A 16,035-nucleotide genomic window follows, 5' to 3' on the forward strand; every position below is an offset into this window, starting at 1 on the left:
TGCTCCCCCTGGGAATTTCTTTCCCCATTCACAGAAGCTACAAGCTGTTTACTGTATCAAGCCATTTGTACATCATTTGGGAAGCCACGCCCACACACGTTCACAGAGACACGACAGAGGGAAAACCACCTGGAGATACCGTGACACTTTTATTACTTTGGAGTGTGTTTGTTTTATAATAAGCCCATTTTATTATTCTCAACACAGTATTGGATTTAATAGTAAGCATTTTTATTTATTTCTATGGTCTCAGTATTTTTTTCTATTTAATCATTGGGGCATATTAAGCCATTTTGTGCAACGTCTAAATGTTTGGATCCCCTTGATTTTATAACAACATGAAGCTAATTGTTTGTATGGTTGGTGGAAATGAGATTGTGTCCAGTTTATAAGTTTTTAAAGAATAAAATTAAACCTGAGTTTTTTTTTCTTTTTTTTTTATCATCGATGAGATCCACTCTATTCCATCCGTGCTCTATTACTAATGTCGTCGCCTAGTGACGGCCCCAAAACAGAACGTCATATTTACGCGACAGCGGAGTCACGCACGGTGACAGTTTCCTGTAGTTCAGAGGACTCGCAGCTTTTTAAGTAAAGCTACTTAATCTCAGATAAACATGTCTACTGCCATGAATTTTGGCTCGAAGTCTTTTAAACCTCGGGCTCCGGATAAAGGATCTTTCCCTCTGGATCATTTCGGTGAGTGAAGACACTCGGTTGTGTCCAGGAAGGGTGAATAACATTGAAACATTCCGACGTGCACAACACGCACTTTGTTTCTGCGGTTGAATTTTATTTTTATTTTGCCATTAACTGAACATAACAAGCCTTGACTTATGTGAGGTTGCTTTTTATTTCAGGAGAGTGTAAAGACTTTAAGGACAAGTTCATGAAATGTCTGAGAGACAGCAGCTACGACAACTCCCAGTGTCGACTGCAGTCCAAAGACTACCTGGAGTGCCGGATGGAGCAGTAAGAACCATTATTACAAATACTGCGTACACTTTGAAAAACCTAACATGCGGTGGTGACTCAGTAAAGTTTAACAGTGTGCTCATACTTGTAAACAAAAAGTGTCATGTTTTAATCAGAGCTGCATAATGTCCTTGTTGTTTTGTGTTTTCCAGTCAGCTGATGGCCAAGGAGCCTCTGGAGAAACTGGGATTCAAGGATCTGATGGATCCTCCTCCCAGCCAAGCGGACAGTAACACTAAACTGTGACTTTACACCACAGCTGCTGTTTCAGAAATACAAGGATGGTGTTTCTCTGAACTTGAAAGATTCAACACTTAGTTGGGGATAAGATGAGGCAAAGACTGTTTTGAGTGTGAAGCTGAGAAGGAGGACACTGGTTTGACTTGCCGCCTTAGTTTGAGGTCACAGAGAACGACCTAATTTTCTCAATCACTTGTGTACATAAGATTATCATGTATAATATATAGAGTTGTTGTTTTGTGGTGTGTCAATAAATTCTTTCTATTTAAACTAAACTTTGTGTTGATCGACCCTAGATTCTTTTATTCTTCTCAGCTGCTCTCAGAGCTCTGTGTCGAAAATGGTTCGTTGTTTCAAAGCATTTGATACAGTTAATACGGTGGCAGCTGCTGTTGGCACTGCATTTGTATGGTCCCATATAATAGGGATTCAAATATTGCCCATTTACTGTATACTGTATTTTATTTGAAGTTCAAAACCTATATATACCCATATAAAAGCAACATGTTGTAGTTTTACAGGGGGTTGTGTGCCAGACTATTTCTTTACTGGGCACAGTTCCTGCAGTCTTTTCATCACTGTAAGGTTGCCAGGCAACCAGTGCAGACACTTTGGTTTTTGTATGGATTAAATGAACGAGACATAACATAATGATTAGTGAGCTGTGTGCAGCAGTGATCCTAGACTCTGGGGAAACTGCAGTGTCTTTATGGGAGGTTTAAGGGGGTTTATAATGTAGAAATCAGCAAATGTTGTTGTGACTGGTTCTTCCCAAAACAATCGTGTGAATCATAAAAAAAACGATGATTCACACTAAAAGTTAAAGTTAAGTTAAAACAATGACATTTATTGTCAAGTCGCAAGTTGAACGGCACATTAAGCCAGCAATACAAAATGAGGCACATGTACACACACCACGTCATGCAGATTGCATCAGTCCACCACAGAGGCAACGATTAAACACAACTGTTGCTCCCTAAACTAAAACCACAAACATCTGGATCAGAAGTTCACAGTGTGACATATATATATATATATTAAAAAAAAAAAAAACAAGTGGGAAAAGGAACAAAAATTCCTGATGCATCAGTAATTTAGCGAGTGACACTCTTACCTCTTTGTATTGACAATCTAATGATGACTATGTAATTTTTGAACTTACTGTATATTAGAACAGACATATATTGCTAACTGGTACTCTACTGAATATAACTCGCATGTATAGCTGCCTTTTTAATGATTTACTGTAAACGGTGATGCAGTTACAAACTCTGCTATGACATCATACAGTATGTTAAACATAGGTGTTTTAATACAATCCCCACCCAAGAATTAAGAGTGTGGGAGCCACCAGACTCTCATTCACCACAGTGAACTATATGGTACAGATGTTATTTTGTCCCACCCCCTCTAGATCTCTTATTTCCATATAGGCAAATTAACTGAGGAGGAGGGTTACAGTACGGCTTGTTTCAAAACTCAGTATTGATGTATAGTTAAAATATGACCAGTAGCACAACTTAACATCTTATAAGATTATATTATATTATTATTATTATTATTATTATATTAAAATGCCACTGGACAGAAATAAAAGTGAACATCTTGGTCCTGCCAGATGGATTTCAGAGAACACTGTTTGACGTATTAAACTGTAGATTTACTTTAAGAATGTTTTAAAGTCATTGGTGGGTTTACTGTTTCAGTGATGACAGCAGTGACATGAGATTCAATCATGTTTACCCAGCAGATAATTTGCTCTGTGCATGTGATGGTGGGTGATAAAACATTTAGTACGTTTTTGGACTCGGCTGAATTGGATGGAAATGTGCATTGATTTGTTTTGGTTTTTTTTTTGCAGATTTTCAGGAAATGTATTTAAAATTTTCGTGGAAACTTGACTATTGTCTTCAGGGTTTGATACATGGCTTTCACATTTTTTTAAATGACATATCAACTACATACTGGTGTGTTTACAGCACAAGATATAGTTTTAGGTCTGACTCAGTAAAGCAATGACACTAAAGCACAACATTTTAGCACTTCTAATGAAAATGTATTTTTAGCCTTCACCTGTGCATATTTGTCATATACCTGAGCAATATTAGCTCATTGCAGGTGAACTGGTAACAGTGTATATGTCAGCCCATAAATAACAAGAAATTGCAGTACAGAATGGCCAAAGTAGATTTTAGGTCATTTACAGACAGTCTGTCGTAGTTTATCCACCAGAGAGCGCTGACAAGTTTATTTTTACACTGTAATTCGTCCCACTTAGTGTGTGTTTTGGTCACACTGTTTTATTATGTCTTAATGTTTAAAAAATATTATCTGCACATACGTCTTTATCAAATATTTTAAACTCCTAAAAATTATTATCAGCACCTCATGTTCATCAGTTCTAGCTGGAACATGTAAAGCAGATCTGGCATTTACATACAGGAAGTTATTTACATAACTATAATTCAGTTTCTCCACTCTCCACCAATAACGTATTATTTACTGTAAGATTACTATCACCATTTAGCTCCATCAGATAGAGCTGCTGCTTCTCACATTATACAGTGCATACTCTGATGTCAGCACGAAACACTGGTTCAAACAATCTACTGAGTGACACAGTAATGATTTTGATGTCCATGCTCTCATCACTCAATGGGAGACGGACGGTTAACTACAAAAACCTGTATTTCCTGCATGTTCGCATGGTCACACCGACACTGATCAACAGGACACAGTAGAGGAGCAGATCAAGACGGTGGGGTGGGGTGAGGGTGGGGGTGGGGGGGTTCAATAATCATTAGCGGGAAGAGTTGGAGCTGGAACGTGACCGGTGACGGCGGCGGCCAGGGGATCGAGACCTGCGTCGTACTGGAGAGCGTCGCCGTGGAGACCGAGACCTAAGAGACAAAAAAAAAAAAAGTAAGACAAAGTAAGAAAAAATATTTGAGAGTGAAAGACCAAAAGCAAAATCTGACTGGACAAGGGTAAGAAGGTAAATCCTACTCATCTCAATGCCACAGCAACAAACTGTAAATACAGAGATTGTATCAGCCGCTCCAGCAGCTGATCACATGCTGCTTACCTTCTCCTCATTCGAGGCGGCGTGCGTCGCCACATCGGGGGTGGAGGAGGCATCCTGCGGGGAGGGGACAGCCTGCGAGGAGGAGGGCGCACTGTCGGAGTCAGCACGGCCGTGACTGTGATTTCCTGACCGTCAATCTGACCTGAAAAAAGAAAATCCAGCAAAATCTACACATTAATTTCAGCACATTAGTATAAGTGCCACCGTGTCAGTGTCAGCTACACTGTATTATACATGACTTAGAACATTGCTCTTATACAATCAGTGTTCCCCCACATCCTCTTACCTCCGTCCATGTGTTTCAGGGCCTTCTCCGCCTCCTCGGGTGTCTCAAACTCCACGTAGGCGTAACCTTTGGACAGGTGAGGGTGGATGCGGTTCATTGGCATGTCAATCATCTTGATCTTGCCATAGGTGGAGAAAATCTCCTGGATGTGTTCCTGCAAAAAGGCACAAAAGAGGACACTTGAACATTTGCCCCAACATCTACATTGAGGGTATATTTATATTTTTTAAAGTATCAGTAGAGAGATGATGAGATGTCACAGAGATGTGCCACGCAGTCGGCAGCATGGTTAAGCGTTCACCTTGATGACGTTTCTCGTCAGCCGGCCCAGGTACACCTTGGTGGGTTTGGGTGTGGGGCTCCTACGTCGTCGGTCTCTGTCATCCTTCTTTGCTGATTTTGACCTTCAGTGACATTTGCATTGCAGTTATTATCAGTGGTGGAAGTGGAAGTAGCAAGATCACAGTGTAAAAATACATTCATTCATTCAATTGTACTTGAATAAAAGTATAAAAATATAAGCATCACTTAAAGTACCAAAAGTAAAAATGGCTCATTTCAGACTAATATATATCATATTGACAGAATATAATTATTGATATGCATTCATTCATATAGCACTTTAATGTAGCAACTTTAATACATTTTTTACCAACATCACCAATAACGCCTGACTGTACTGTGAGAGACTCAGACAATCTTCATTTATACACAGAAGAAATAAGGTTTAACTGCTTGCTTAACACATTACAATATTTAAAAATGACCAATTCCATACTTTGAGCGTGAGCGTCGTCTGTTGTTGTGGCGCTGGCGGCTGGGGCTCGGCGAGGAGGATGAGGAGGAAGAAGAAGAGGAGCGGGAGCTGGACGAGCCTGAGTGGCTGGAGGCAGAGGAGCTGGAGCCGCTGGAGGAGCCAGAGCTGGAGCCTGAGCTGCTGCTGGAGCTGGAGCTGGACCTAAAACAACAGCACGTTTCAGGATGGGGAACATTACAAGTGAATCTTCCTCCATCTAAAATAAATACAAAGGATAAACACTACTGTGTCAAAGTCAACACAGACCAGCTCAATACTGACAGAGAATCGTTGAAATTAAACCACCCTTTGTCTAACATTTCCTTCTAACCTGAAAATTAAATGGAAAACAAATGAACATAATAAAAACAGAACCTGACAACTGCATCCAGTTTTATTTTGTAAAATTAGCCCCTGACCTACTGCTCCCACTGGAAGCACTGCGCCGTGTACGGTTCTTCTCTCGGCCCCGGTCTTTGTCGGCCCCGTCTTTTGTGGCTCCTGACTTCTCCTTCACTCGCTGTTTGCTCTTGTCATCCTCCTTCCTCTTCGTTGGGGAAGGCGCCCTGATGGAGGAGAGGAAAACAAACACGAGTCAGGCTTCAAGGCTCTGAATGTCACCTGGCAGATATTAAATCGCTTTCACTAGAAGCAAAAACAGATGTCTATTGGATCTGGTGTTTGCAAACTGTAACATCAAACTTTCAAGCTGACTGTTGGTTAATGAGTAAACTTATAAACTGGTTTCTCAATTTTAAATTCACAGGTATCCATATACGTTAGTAAAAATACTGCAAATATGACTGCACTTTTGAAGCAAATAAATAAGATGTCAAATTGTTTGGTAAAATCCATTACGATTTCACAATTAATAGCGCTTATTCAAACAGCATTAGCATTAGCATTAGCTAGTGAGCTAATATCAGTTTATTATGCTGTGCTTGTATTCAGGTGTGCGCTTTTTAAACCAAAACATTGTGCTTCTTCGACTCTGGCGTTACAGCGTTGTTATTAATTAGTCATACATGAAAATAACAAAGAAACACTGATTGAAATTGTAACGTTTACTTACATCTTTTCGCCTACTCGCGACAGCTATAGTCGCAGAAAGATGACGTAACGCTTTAGCTTGCTGTAAACCAATCACAACATTGTGCGCACTAGGCGGTGACATGCGATGGTAATGTGAAACTATTTCCCTCAGCATGGGCTGCCAGGTTATTTTATCGTATTTTCGCTAGTTATGTAGCCCTTGTTGTCTCCTTTTAGAAGTTCAATGATAATAGCTGAAAGCAAAAACACTATCAATATTGAGTGTAAAATATAATTACATATTATGAAGGTGATACACCGAATTCATTGTAAATTTGTTGATCCTACAACTGTAAGTTGTTCTAAAGTAGTGTAGTTAATCATTATTATGTTATGTTATATTGCCATTGACTTTTTTGATTTTTTCTTCTTGTATCTTCTAAACTATTTGGGGTTTTTTTGTATTCCTCTCTCTCTGTATTGCCTGTATATTTGAATGTTTTACAATAAAGATTGGGAAAAAAAACAGTGTGTTGCCTGACAGGTTACACTGAGGACATAAAATACATCAATTGAAGTTACAAAGTCTGCCTGATGGCTAACGGTAGTTTTAAAGTGGTGCGACAGGGAGTGAAGGGCATGCATGTTTTCTTCCTCTGGAACAGCTAAGCTCAAGATGAACTCCGCACATGATACTGATCCAGAGGAAACCAGCGAAACGCCAGGCAGTGCCAGGATCCTTGCTTTGACTGTGTGCTCTGCAGCCATTGGAGGCACCTTCCAGTATGGCTACAACCTCTCAATCATCAACGCTCCTACCAGCTACATTCAGGGGTTCATCAATGATACCTACATGGAGCGGTGGGGCACAAGCTTGGACATCCCTCAGGTGACCATACTGTGGACTGTTATTGTATCAGCCTTCTCACTGGGAGGTTTTGTGGGTGCGCTTTTAGCAGGTCCTATGGCAGTCCGCTTTGGGAGGAAGAACTCGCTGCTTCTGAACAATTCTTTCCTGTTTGTTGGCGCTGTGCTGGTGCTAACGTGCAGGGTGGCAAAGTCTTTTGAGATGATCATCCTTGCTCGATTTCTGGTGGGAATGAACTCAGGCGTAAGTATGAACATTCAGCCTATGTATTTTGGGGAGAGCGCCCCCAAACACCTCCGAGGTGCTGTGGCCTTTTCCTCAGCTGTTTTCACTGCATTTGGGATTTTCTTGGGTCAGGTTGTGGGACTCACTGAGCTGCTGGGCACAGAGCCTCTTTGGCCCTACTTACTAGCTAGCAACGCTTTGCCGGCATTGATCCAGCTGCTTACCTTACCTTGGTTCCCTGAAAGCCCCAGGTACCTACTCATTGACCGGGGGGATAGGGAAGCGTGTGTCCGGGCACTTGGGAGACTCCGCGGTGGGGAGGCTCCTGCCTTGGAGATGGAAGAGATGCTTCAGGAGCAGCAGCAGCAACAATCAATAGCCTTAGGTTCTGGAGGTGCAGCTTCTGCCAAGACGCCCTGGGCCTTGTTTAAGGATCGCGACCTGCTATCCCAGCTCAGGACAGTCATGGCTGCCAGTAGTGCTATGATGCTCTGCGGCAATGACTCCATCTACTTCTATGCCTCTTACATCTTTCTCGAAGCAGGGATCCCTCCAGAGAAAGTCCAGTATATCACCATTGGCACCGGGGCATCTGAGCTTACCGCGTCTATACTGAGTAATTTCCTGATTGAACGTGTAGGCCGCAGGTACCTTCTCATCGGAGGGTACAGTCTTATGTCTTGCTGTACTGTAGTCTTCACTGTAGCTCTTAACCTCCAGAGCCGCGGGGTGGCGGGGATGCCCTACCTCAGCATGGCATGTGTTTTCACATACATCCTCAGCTTTGGCTTGGGCCCCGCAGGAGTGACCGGGATCCTACCGGCTGAGATCTTTGACCAGGCGGCTCGCCCGGCAGCGTACATGGTCGCCGGCTCGCTCATGTGGATCAGCCTGTTCTTGGTGGGAATGTTGTTCCCTTTCATCGTCAACAGCCTGGGGGACTTCTGCTTCTTGCCTTTCTTGGCTGTGTGTTTGGTGTCTGCTTTGTTTTTGGGGCTCACCTTACCAGAGACTAAAGGCAAGACGCTGGCTGAGATTACCGCAGAGTTTCATAGAAAAAATGAAACGAAGAATGACAGGCCAGGGAGGCAGGTGGATGAGTCCAACACAGATCACCCCCAGCTCCATACGGCCTGTTCCTTCACTAGCCTGACACAAGATCCTGGCTGCAACCAAAAGAATAGGGACTGAAAAAAGCATCCTAATAACCTCAATCAACTGCTACTGCTTATAGTTTTTTATCATAATCATGACTTTATGTTTAAATTTGATTTGATTTGTTTTGAATGACTTCACCCTTTATAAGTTTAAGGTATAAGAAGGAAATTCACGTCACAAGAAACAATCTGAACTGCTGGCGAACAGATAAAAAGCTTGTGAAACCTGTAGTAAGTCACTGTCTTGAGTCGTAATGTGTGTTTCTAACTGAAGGAAGGAGTCAAGACAATAATATACCTCACATGAAGCCTCATAATCCACACTCATACCCACTCCAACTCTTTCCAGTAGAGTGGGTAATCGTTTGAATCGCCTGTATTAAAGGATTACTCGCCCTAATTCAACACATCTGCAATGGGTAGATAATGGTGCTTGTTTATTATGTAATCTGACTTCATTCACCGTTTTGTTGACATGTCTGTCTAGTTCAGTGATCCATGTTTGTGCACCTTTTTCCCCACAATCAAAGATCCAAGTGGAAATATTGACTCCAAACTCTGGCAGCTTTGGTGTCATGTTCTACCCGGTTCATTTCGCAGGATATCAGGCCTGTGTAATTTGTGGTGTTTTATTTATGTCGGTTGTGATGTTTTTAAAAAAAAATTTATTTACTTGCTGAAGTGAATATCAACAAACCTCTGATGCTGCTCGCAATTTAACAAACGTTTGAAACATCGTCTCGAGCTCTGAGTGGACGGCTGCAGCGCTGCAAACGGTCCAGTAGGTGTTGCACTGTCACTGTTGTTTGCGTGCTCTCCTTCACATACTGGAAATATAAAGCTGTATGATATCAAAAATGAATCACAGATGTATTTCACCCGAGTGAAGAGGACACATTCAGCAGCTGTCAGCTCAACAACCTCTCCAGGCCGTCTGTCGACCAATCTGTCATGGCTTCTGTATAACTTCTTAGTAAAACATTATTTATTCTTTTTGTTTTTTTAATTGGAAATCTAAATCACCCTTTCAATCATTTAACTGGAAACTTTCCTGGATTTCAGGAAGAAAAACACACGGTTTAGCATGTCGAAGGCGCTGTGCATGGACTGAATGAATTTACTAGTTACTGTATGACACTGTCAATCCAAAGAATGTTATGATAGTAAGCATTAGATAAAAATGTGTAATGTTCAGGCTGTATTTTGTATTTATTGGCTACAAAAATACATTATATGTATTCAATGGGAACAATAATAAAACATAAAGGTGCTGATCTACACCATTGTCTTCCTGATTTGGGCAGTTTGACTGATTCTGCCTGTCAGATCGAACTGCTTTCTTAATTACGTTTAATCACATTACTTGGTCTCCCTCTGCTACTTTAATCCAGCCGCTCCCCTTTAAAACTGTTAGCGTAATAGTGTTTATTTGTGGAAACAAGTGCTGTTTGAGAGCATGTCACTCTGAAGTGAGGAAAGGTTCGAGTGTGCTGTTTCACTGGACTCTGTTACATCATTTCAGCATAATTGAGCAATGCCCCCCAGGCTGGTAAAATTGTAAATAGATGGCAGAGGAATTGGATTAATATTTAATTATGTGCCCAAACAAGTGGGTTTTTCGTGTGTATGAGAGCGTGGCTGTAAAAACAATAGCAATCTTGTCTGAAACTGTTTTTTTTAAAATCACAACAGGAAACAGGATATATTCTAAACTGATAAAAAATAAATAATTAGCATTCCCGTTAGGGGTTTAGAGATAAAAGAGTCAAGAGAGATTCTCTACACGCAAAACCAGTCTATGTTACACAGTAAATCTAGTCCGGAGAGATGGACCAGACAAAGACACATTAATCATACCGAGTTAAATTCTGAACACAAACCGGTCCGTTTTGGTCGGTGGCTAATGATCTCAGGGATTCGGTGTGTTTATCAGTGCTTAGGGCGATAGCGAGCGCGTAGCACACAGTGACTCATCAGGCTAACCTGGGAAAAGAATGAATGACATTTAGTAGCGTGCCAATTCTCCAATCGCAATTTCAATTTTCAGTTCTCAGAGGAGCCCTCAGCCTGCAGTTTAAAGAAGTCATTGGAGAAATGTGCTCATGTGTTTGCTTACCAAGAGTCAGACTATAAGTTTGATACCACTCTCAGAGACTACAGCCAGGAGACCCTTAGATCAGCGGGGGGAAAGGGAAAATAACAAACTAAACTCAAACTACAGTAAAATCCCCAAAAGGTACCAGTCCACTGTGAGCCAATAGTTGCTGCTTCTTTGAATGTCAAAGTGTAAAGTGACCTTTAGCCAAAACTGATCCAGAACTCAGTATTCAGTCCCTAACACGTAGTGCTGAAGATGCCTTTTTTCTGTGATTGAATCAGGGATGGGAGACGATACCGTATTATGTTTTGTTTTCATGAAAGACGTACGTTGTATTCATGTATACTTGATGTACCTATTCAAAGAGGTGTACCTGTTCATGTTTTTTCTGGTACTAAGTGGTGCTCCAGAGTCTTTTCTGGGCGAAAGTGGGCTTGGAGAAGTGGTTGCTAAAAGGAAGTCATAATGTTTAAGCCTGATGCGTTTGTTTGCGTCTTCCTGTTTGACTCTGGAGTGCAGGTTTCCTTTGGCAACCAGAAGTGGCTGTGCAGATGCACCGGGGGAGGTAAGAGTCTTACCTTTTAATTGCAATTCCTATCAGTTTCTATGAAAACACGGGAAGATGTCGCCCGTCACCCGAGAGAGAGCAGAAGACATGAAAACTGAACCATAACATCATTTTATAGGCTGAAAATAAAAAACAATATCAGATGCTGATGTCTTTGTGCCTTTTGTTGAGTGTTGTTGAGGACACGCCTACACGCGTATGCCGTGGACAAGAATAGTTTGTATCATAAAAGCTGTGGAAGAGCCACAGTCTGTCTGCGCCCCTTCACAACAACACAGGCTGATGATGCTATTATGAAGCAGACAGCGGGTCACAGTGGACCTGCCACAGAGCCTGATCGTCAGCAGCGACACAGGCCGACCTGAACGTCTGTGAGCAGATAGCGGGGAGAAATTGAGTCATTATTACTGTTTGACCTTTTGTCTTGGGAAAAGGGGGGGGGCTCAGAACACACAGCTCAGTATATTAAACCATCAGCCGGGGACAAACTAAACATGGTTCCATGGTTGTTATTTTAATTGTTATCAGTTGCTGAATGCTGGGATTTAGTTGCCACGTGATGGTTTAGGAAAAACAAACTCATGCATGTTTTTAATGTTTTTTTATTTTCTATTTTTTACAAATGATACGTCTGAAGGTTTAAAGGGGAAAATCTCACTTAAAGTCACTTCAAGAAATATTTCAATTTCAGTTTGAAAAATGCATTTATTTGTGATCTGTCCAAGAATGAAATTAGAAGATCGATATCAATCTCAAATCTGCCTAGGGGGGTAAAATAGGAACAGAGAGAAAATGAATGTTTGGAGAATAGCTTTTCACATTAAAGTTCCTTTTGTCCATATAAATTATACAATAGTTTTAACTGCGATTACGAGCCACATGATTGTGCCTCTCATTTATAACACCAGCGTGTCTCCTGAAGAGCTTGGTGTTGAGTCTGAGCCATAACCGGCTTTATGTGTCCTCCCAGCAGGAGGCCTCGTCCAGGAGCTGCACAGGATAAATCATTAAGTCTGATAACTGACACTTTATCTGATCAACAGAACCAAGGTCAGAAACAGAAAATTTATTATCTAACTATAGTAGTTGTGGTTTGCAGTTTTTGGCGGATGGCGTACAGGTATGCATCTCTAGTAAACAAAATCAACACAATAACAGTGCTTTTAACGCTCGACAGAAATTGGAGCAACACATTCACACGATGACGTCAACAGGTGATACTTACTTTTTTCAAATGTAGCTACTTAAAAGAGATTGTGTTTTCAATATTATACCTAGAATGAGTTTCATTTGAATGGAGGCCTTCCGGCAGTGAATCAGATAGTTGCATTATATTTCGTCAGTGGGCAGCAACTACAGGATTTGTCACCAGATGACATCATCACCACAATCTGCCTCGCTGCACTTCTGCTTAATGAGCAGCTGTTCAAGATCAAATCAAATGTGAATTGTAAATAAAAAACAACATTTGTTAAAGTGTTTTGCATTTGAATGAATATTTATCTTAATTGAAGCAACTCAGTAAAATAAATCGCCTATATTTCTTCAAGTGCAGTTCACTTAATGTTACCTGAAAGAGAAGTGGTGGTTGCGCTGTAACAGGTAACAGAACACCAACTGATAAGTTAATTAACTCATTAACTACCTGAATTAATTAACTGTATATGCCACCAGTTTCGTCAGTGTCCTCTCTGTGAGAGACTGTGAGTGAAAAGTTTGAAAGGGGATTTGTCGTCTGGAAACTTATTGAAGGAGCATTTCACCGACTTGGGAGCCAATTCAAAATGAGTGGAGAGAAAAGTGGTTCATACCATGGCCTCCAACCAAGGGAGAGAAACCTCCTGATTGTCTTTCTTTTGGACAGCGCGGCTAGTGTCTTTGCTTTATGTGTCTCTTACTTCAGCAGTCTCACAGGCCGGACCACCACAAGCTCTGATTTAGAGCAGTTATAAAAGTAATCGGAGCAACGTCTGTCTTGATGTATGATTATGTAGGTGGACACCTACCCAAACCGTGGCCAGGGTATAACCCCCCCCCCACACACACACACACACACTATGAATGCATTCATGATCCTTTTTTTTTAATTCTGTAACAGCACTAATAAAATCCTCACATAATTCAAGGATTGCAAGATAAAAAGTGCTGTTTTATAGCATGTAGGAATTTTGAAACTGGACCAGGCGCACCGCTCTACACCCCTTAAAAACTGTCTGTGTGTGTGTGTGTGTGAGAGAGAGAGAGAGAGAGAGGGAGAGGGAGAGGGAGAGAGAGCTGAGGGAGGGGGGTAACTTTCATTAACAGCTCTCTTCCCTCGGGGCCCTGATCTGTGTGTCTGACAGCGGCAATGTCAGCGTGCATCACTCAGGGACTTTAGGGAGAAAGTAATCTGATTTAACCGCAGCACTGATTTCCTGATGGCCTTATTGGCGCTCTAATAAGAACAAGATGAAAACAGATAAACAGAGGAAGAAAAAATTAAGAAGTAAATGGAATGATAAAAAAAAAAAAATGTCATGTTGGTGAATACTTTGAATATGTTGTGTGTGCTGTTGGGTAAATGGATGCTTACTCATGCTCACAAAATGACTGGCACCCAGGGGAAGCCCAGGGCATTTATGACTAATACTATGCGTCCAGGGAGACGGCGCTTACAGCAGGTGTGCAGCTCCCAGGGCGGCACCTCTGCAGGTTCCTCTGGATACTATGACGGGATGATGGAGGAAAAATCGCCCCCATCTGTCTCCTCATTACCCCTCAATGGGAGAGAATGCATTTAGCGGTGAATGATAGTCATTGTGAAGAGAATGAGGCACCTGGCAAGCACTATAATAGCTGATTTTCATCCAAATTAGCCATAGCTCTCATCAGCGCAACATAATGGGGATTTGGCCCATCTGCACCAGCTGGGAGAGGTGGTTTTCTGTTGGGACCAAACGTGTTTGTCTCTGTACTATGACATTGTAAAGGTGGAGAGGCGATATTTTTGCATTTACACAGCTTTTATCATGTAGCTCAGATTCCGAGCCAGAACTCTGTAGCAAAAGGTTTCGTTCCCAGATCACTGACTTTAAAATCTTAGGTAAAACGTGTCGGCATACAGCAGCAAAAAGTCAAATATAACCATAAGAATACATGTATGTATCTGTTAGAAAGCAAGCTGGCAAGGAGAGATGAGCTGATGTCCTAGACTTTTGATCTGGTGCCCCTGGTACATGGAGCGAGGGATGAAAACATTGATTGTTAACATTAATATTAAGAAGTGTAATTTATGTTCATGCAAGGAAACAAGATTTTAATTATCTAATTTTGTTCATATTGTTGCCAGCAGTGAAGGATATATAATACAACATGAATAACACTGCTCATGTCATCAAAGTTAAAAGCGACTGATTTGTCCAAACTTTGGATGTAAATGAGGTTTTATTGAAACAATTCATGTGGAATATCGTGTCCTTGTTGCTGTTTCACCTCATTGTAGCAGTTTAATTAATTTATTTATGAGCTTGCCATAATGCATTGTCAGTTGGTCTCATACATGATTCATGTGTGAATTGTACAACTACAGGTCGGCCACTATTCCCCCGGCTTCAAAGGCCGAGGAGCATTTGATACGTCATTATTTTGCGGGATAGGGTTACATTAGAGTCGCCATGACACAGATGTCAGAGTGCTATTTGGTTCCTGCATATTTACATGTTTGCTAAGGAGGTATTGATTGGCGTTTACAGCAGCATGTAGCGCTGACCTTCTCCTACACCTTTGGATTTTACTGATGAATCCGATCGAACGGCTGAAGAAGAAGAAGTACCACGATGTTTAGGAGCGAGGCTCTATGCTGCACATTTGAGCCGAGATCCAAAGCCAGCAGTGCTGCTTTGCTCAATCTAGTAAAGGCATCTGAGCGCAGGATGAGTTATCGAACATTTAAAACTGTTTTAGAAGAGGAAAAAAGATGTTATTATTTATTTTTCACATAGCTGATATCTATATTTGGCATATAACAAGAGATCAATGAACAACACCGGGACACAGGATTCAAAGTGGGAAAGTATTTTTCATTTCAAAGGGCCTTGAAAAAAACCCCAAAACAAAACAAAACAATTTCCACTCAACCCCAGTCTGAGCTGCTGCAGAAATATTCACCAAAACAAATTGGTCCTCCTCCTGAAAGCTTTTTCTCTTTTAATGTGATCAAGTGCATGTTTGCATCTTTTCTTTTAAAGCCAGTGTCTTCAGTCAGAGACAGGGGGTTTTTCAACAGCTGACATTAGCTTAATTAAACTCTGCTAGCAACGGTTGTCATTTTGAAGTGACGCAAAGTGAAGGCTGCTGGATAGAATTAAAACTAAAAGCCCGATTCTGCACATCCGTCTGAAAACAAGGATCCAATCCTTTAGAAATCATTTTTAAAAAAAATGTGGCGAAGCAACAGTAACTATGAAGTGGGAGTTACTCCTACTATACTAATGAGGGTGAGTGTCTGTTGTACAGGATGTGGTGAGTGAGTGAACCGGAGCACGCAATACGGCTAATAACCTTTTTTCATGAGACATTTGGTTTCTGTTTGATAATGAGCGTCTTGTAAGAGGGAGGGAAAGAAATAGTGGTGTTTAGGTTTCCAGGCACATGTCATGTCCACACCCCCCCCCCCCCCCCCTTAATTTGCATTGGTTGGAAGATACGCAGAGGAGAGGTCTGGAGT

The 16,035-nt window shown here is 41.4% G+C and overlaps 2 protein-coding genes and 1 pseudogene across 2 annotated transcripts; 2 read left to right on the top strand and 1 right to left on the bottom strand.

Annotated features, from left to right (window-relative positions):
• Positions 1–542: 542 nt before the first annotated feature.
• Positions 543–1,490, top strand: LOC111219755 (cytochrome c oxidase assembly protein COX19). The gene is made up of 3 exons (XM_022742522.1): positions 543–699; positions 861–972; positions 1,128–1,490. The coding sequence occupies exons 1-3, from the start codon at positions 618–620 to the stop codon at positions 1,219–1,221; spliced, it is 288 nt and encodes a 95-aa protein (XP_022598243.1). The 5' UTR covers positions 543–617; the 3' UTR covers positions 1,222–1,490.
• Positions 1,491–2,035: 545 nt separating this feature from the next.
• LOC111219757 (RNA-binding protein with serine-rich domain 1-like) lies at positions 2,036–6,493 on the bottom strand. The gene is made up of 7 exons (XM_022742523.1): positions 6,455–6,493; positions 5,802–5,948; positions 5,365–5,544; positions 4,888–4,990; positions 4,587–4,740; positions 4,301–4,442; positions 2,036–4,115 (listed from the first exon to the last, which is right to left on the bottom strand). Coding segments are annotated over exons 1-7 (828 nt in total). The 5' UTR covers positions 6,457–6,493; the 3' UTR covers positions 2,036–4,015.
• Positions 6,494–7,044: 551 nt separating this feature from the next.
• On the top strand, positions 7,045–9,908 carry LOC111219756 (annotated as a pseudogene).
• The last annotated feature ends 6,127 nt before the right edge of the window (positions 9,909–16,035 follow it).

The sequence above is a fragment of the Seriola dumerili genome, unplaced genomic scaffold, assembly GCF_002260705.1.
Source record: "Seriola dumerili isolate Sdu_G_001 unplaced genomic scaffold, Sdu_1.0 BDQW01000068.1, whole genome shotgun sequence".
NCBI classification, from domain to species: domain Eukaryota; kingdom Metazoa; phylum Chordata; class Actinopteri; order Carangiformes; family Carangidae; genus Seriola; species Seriola dumerili.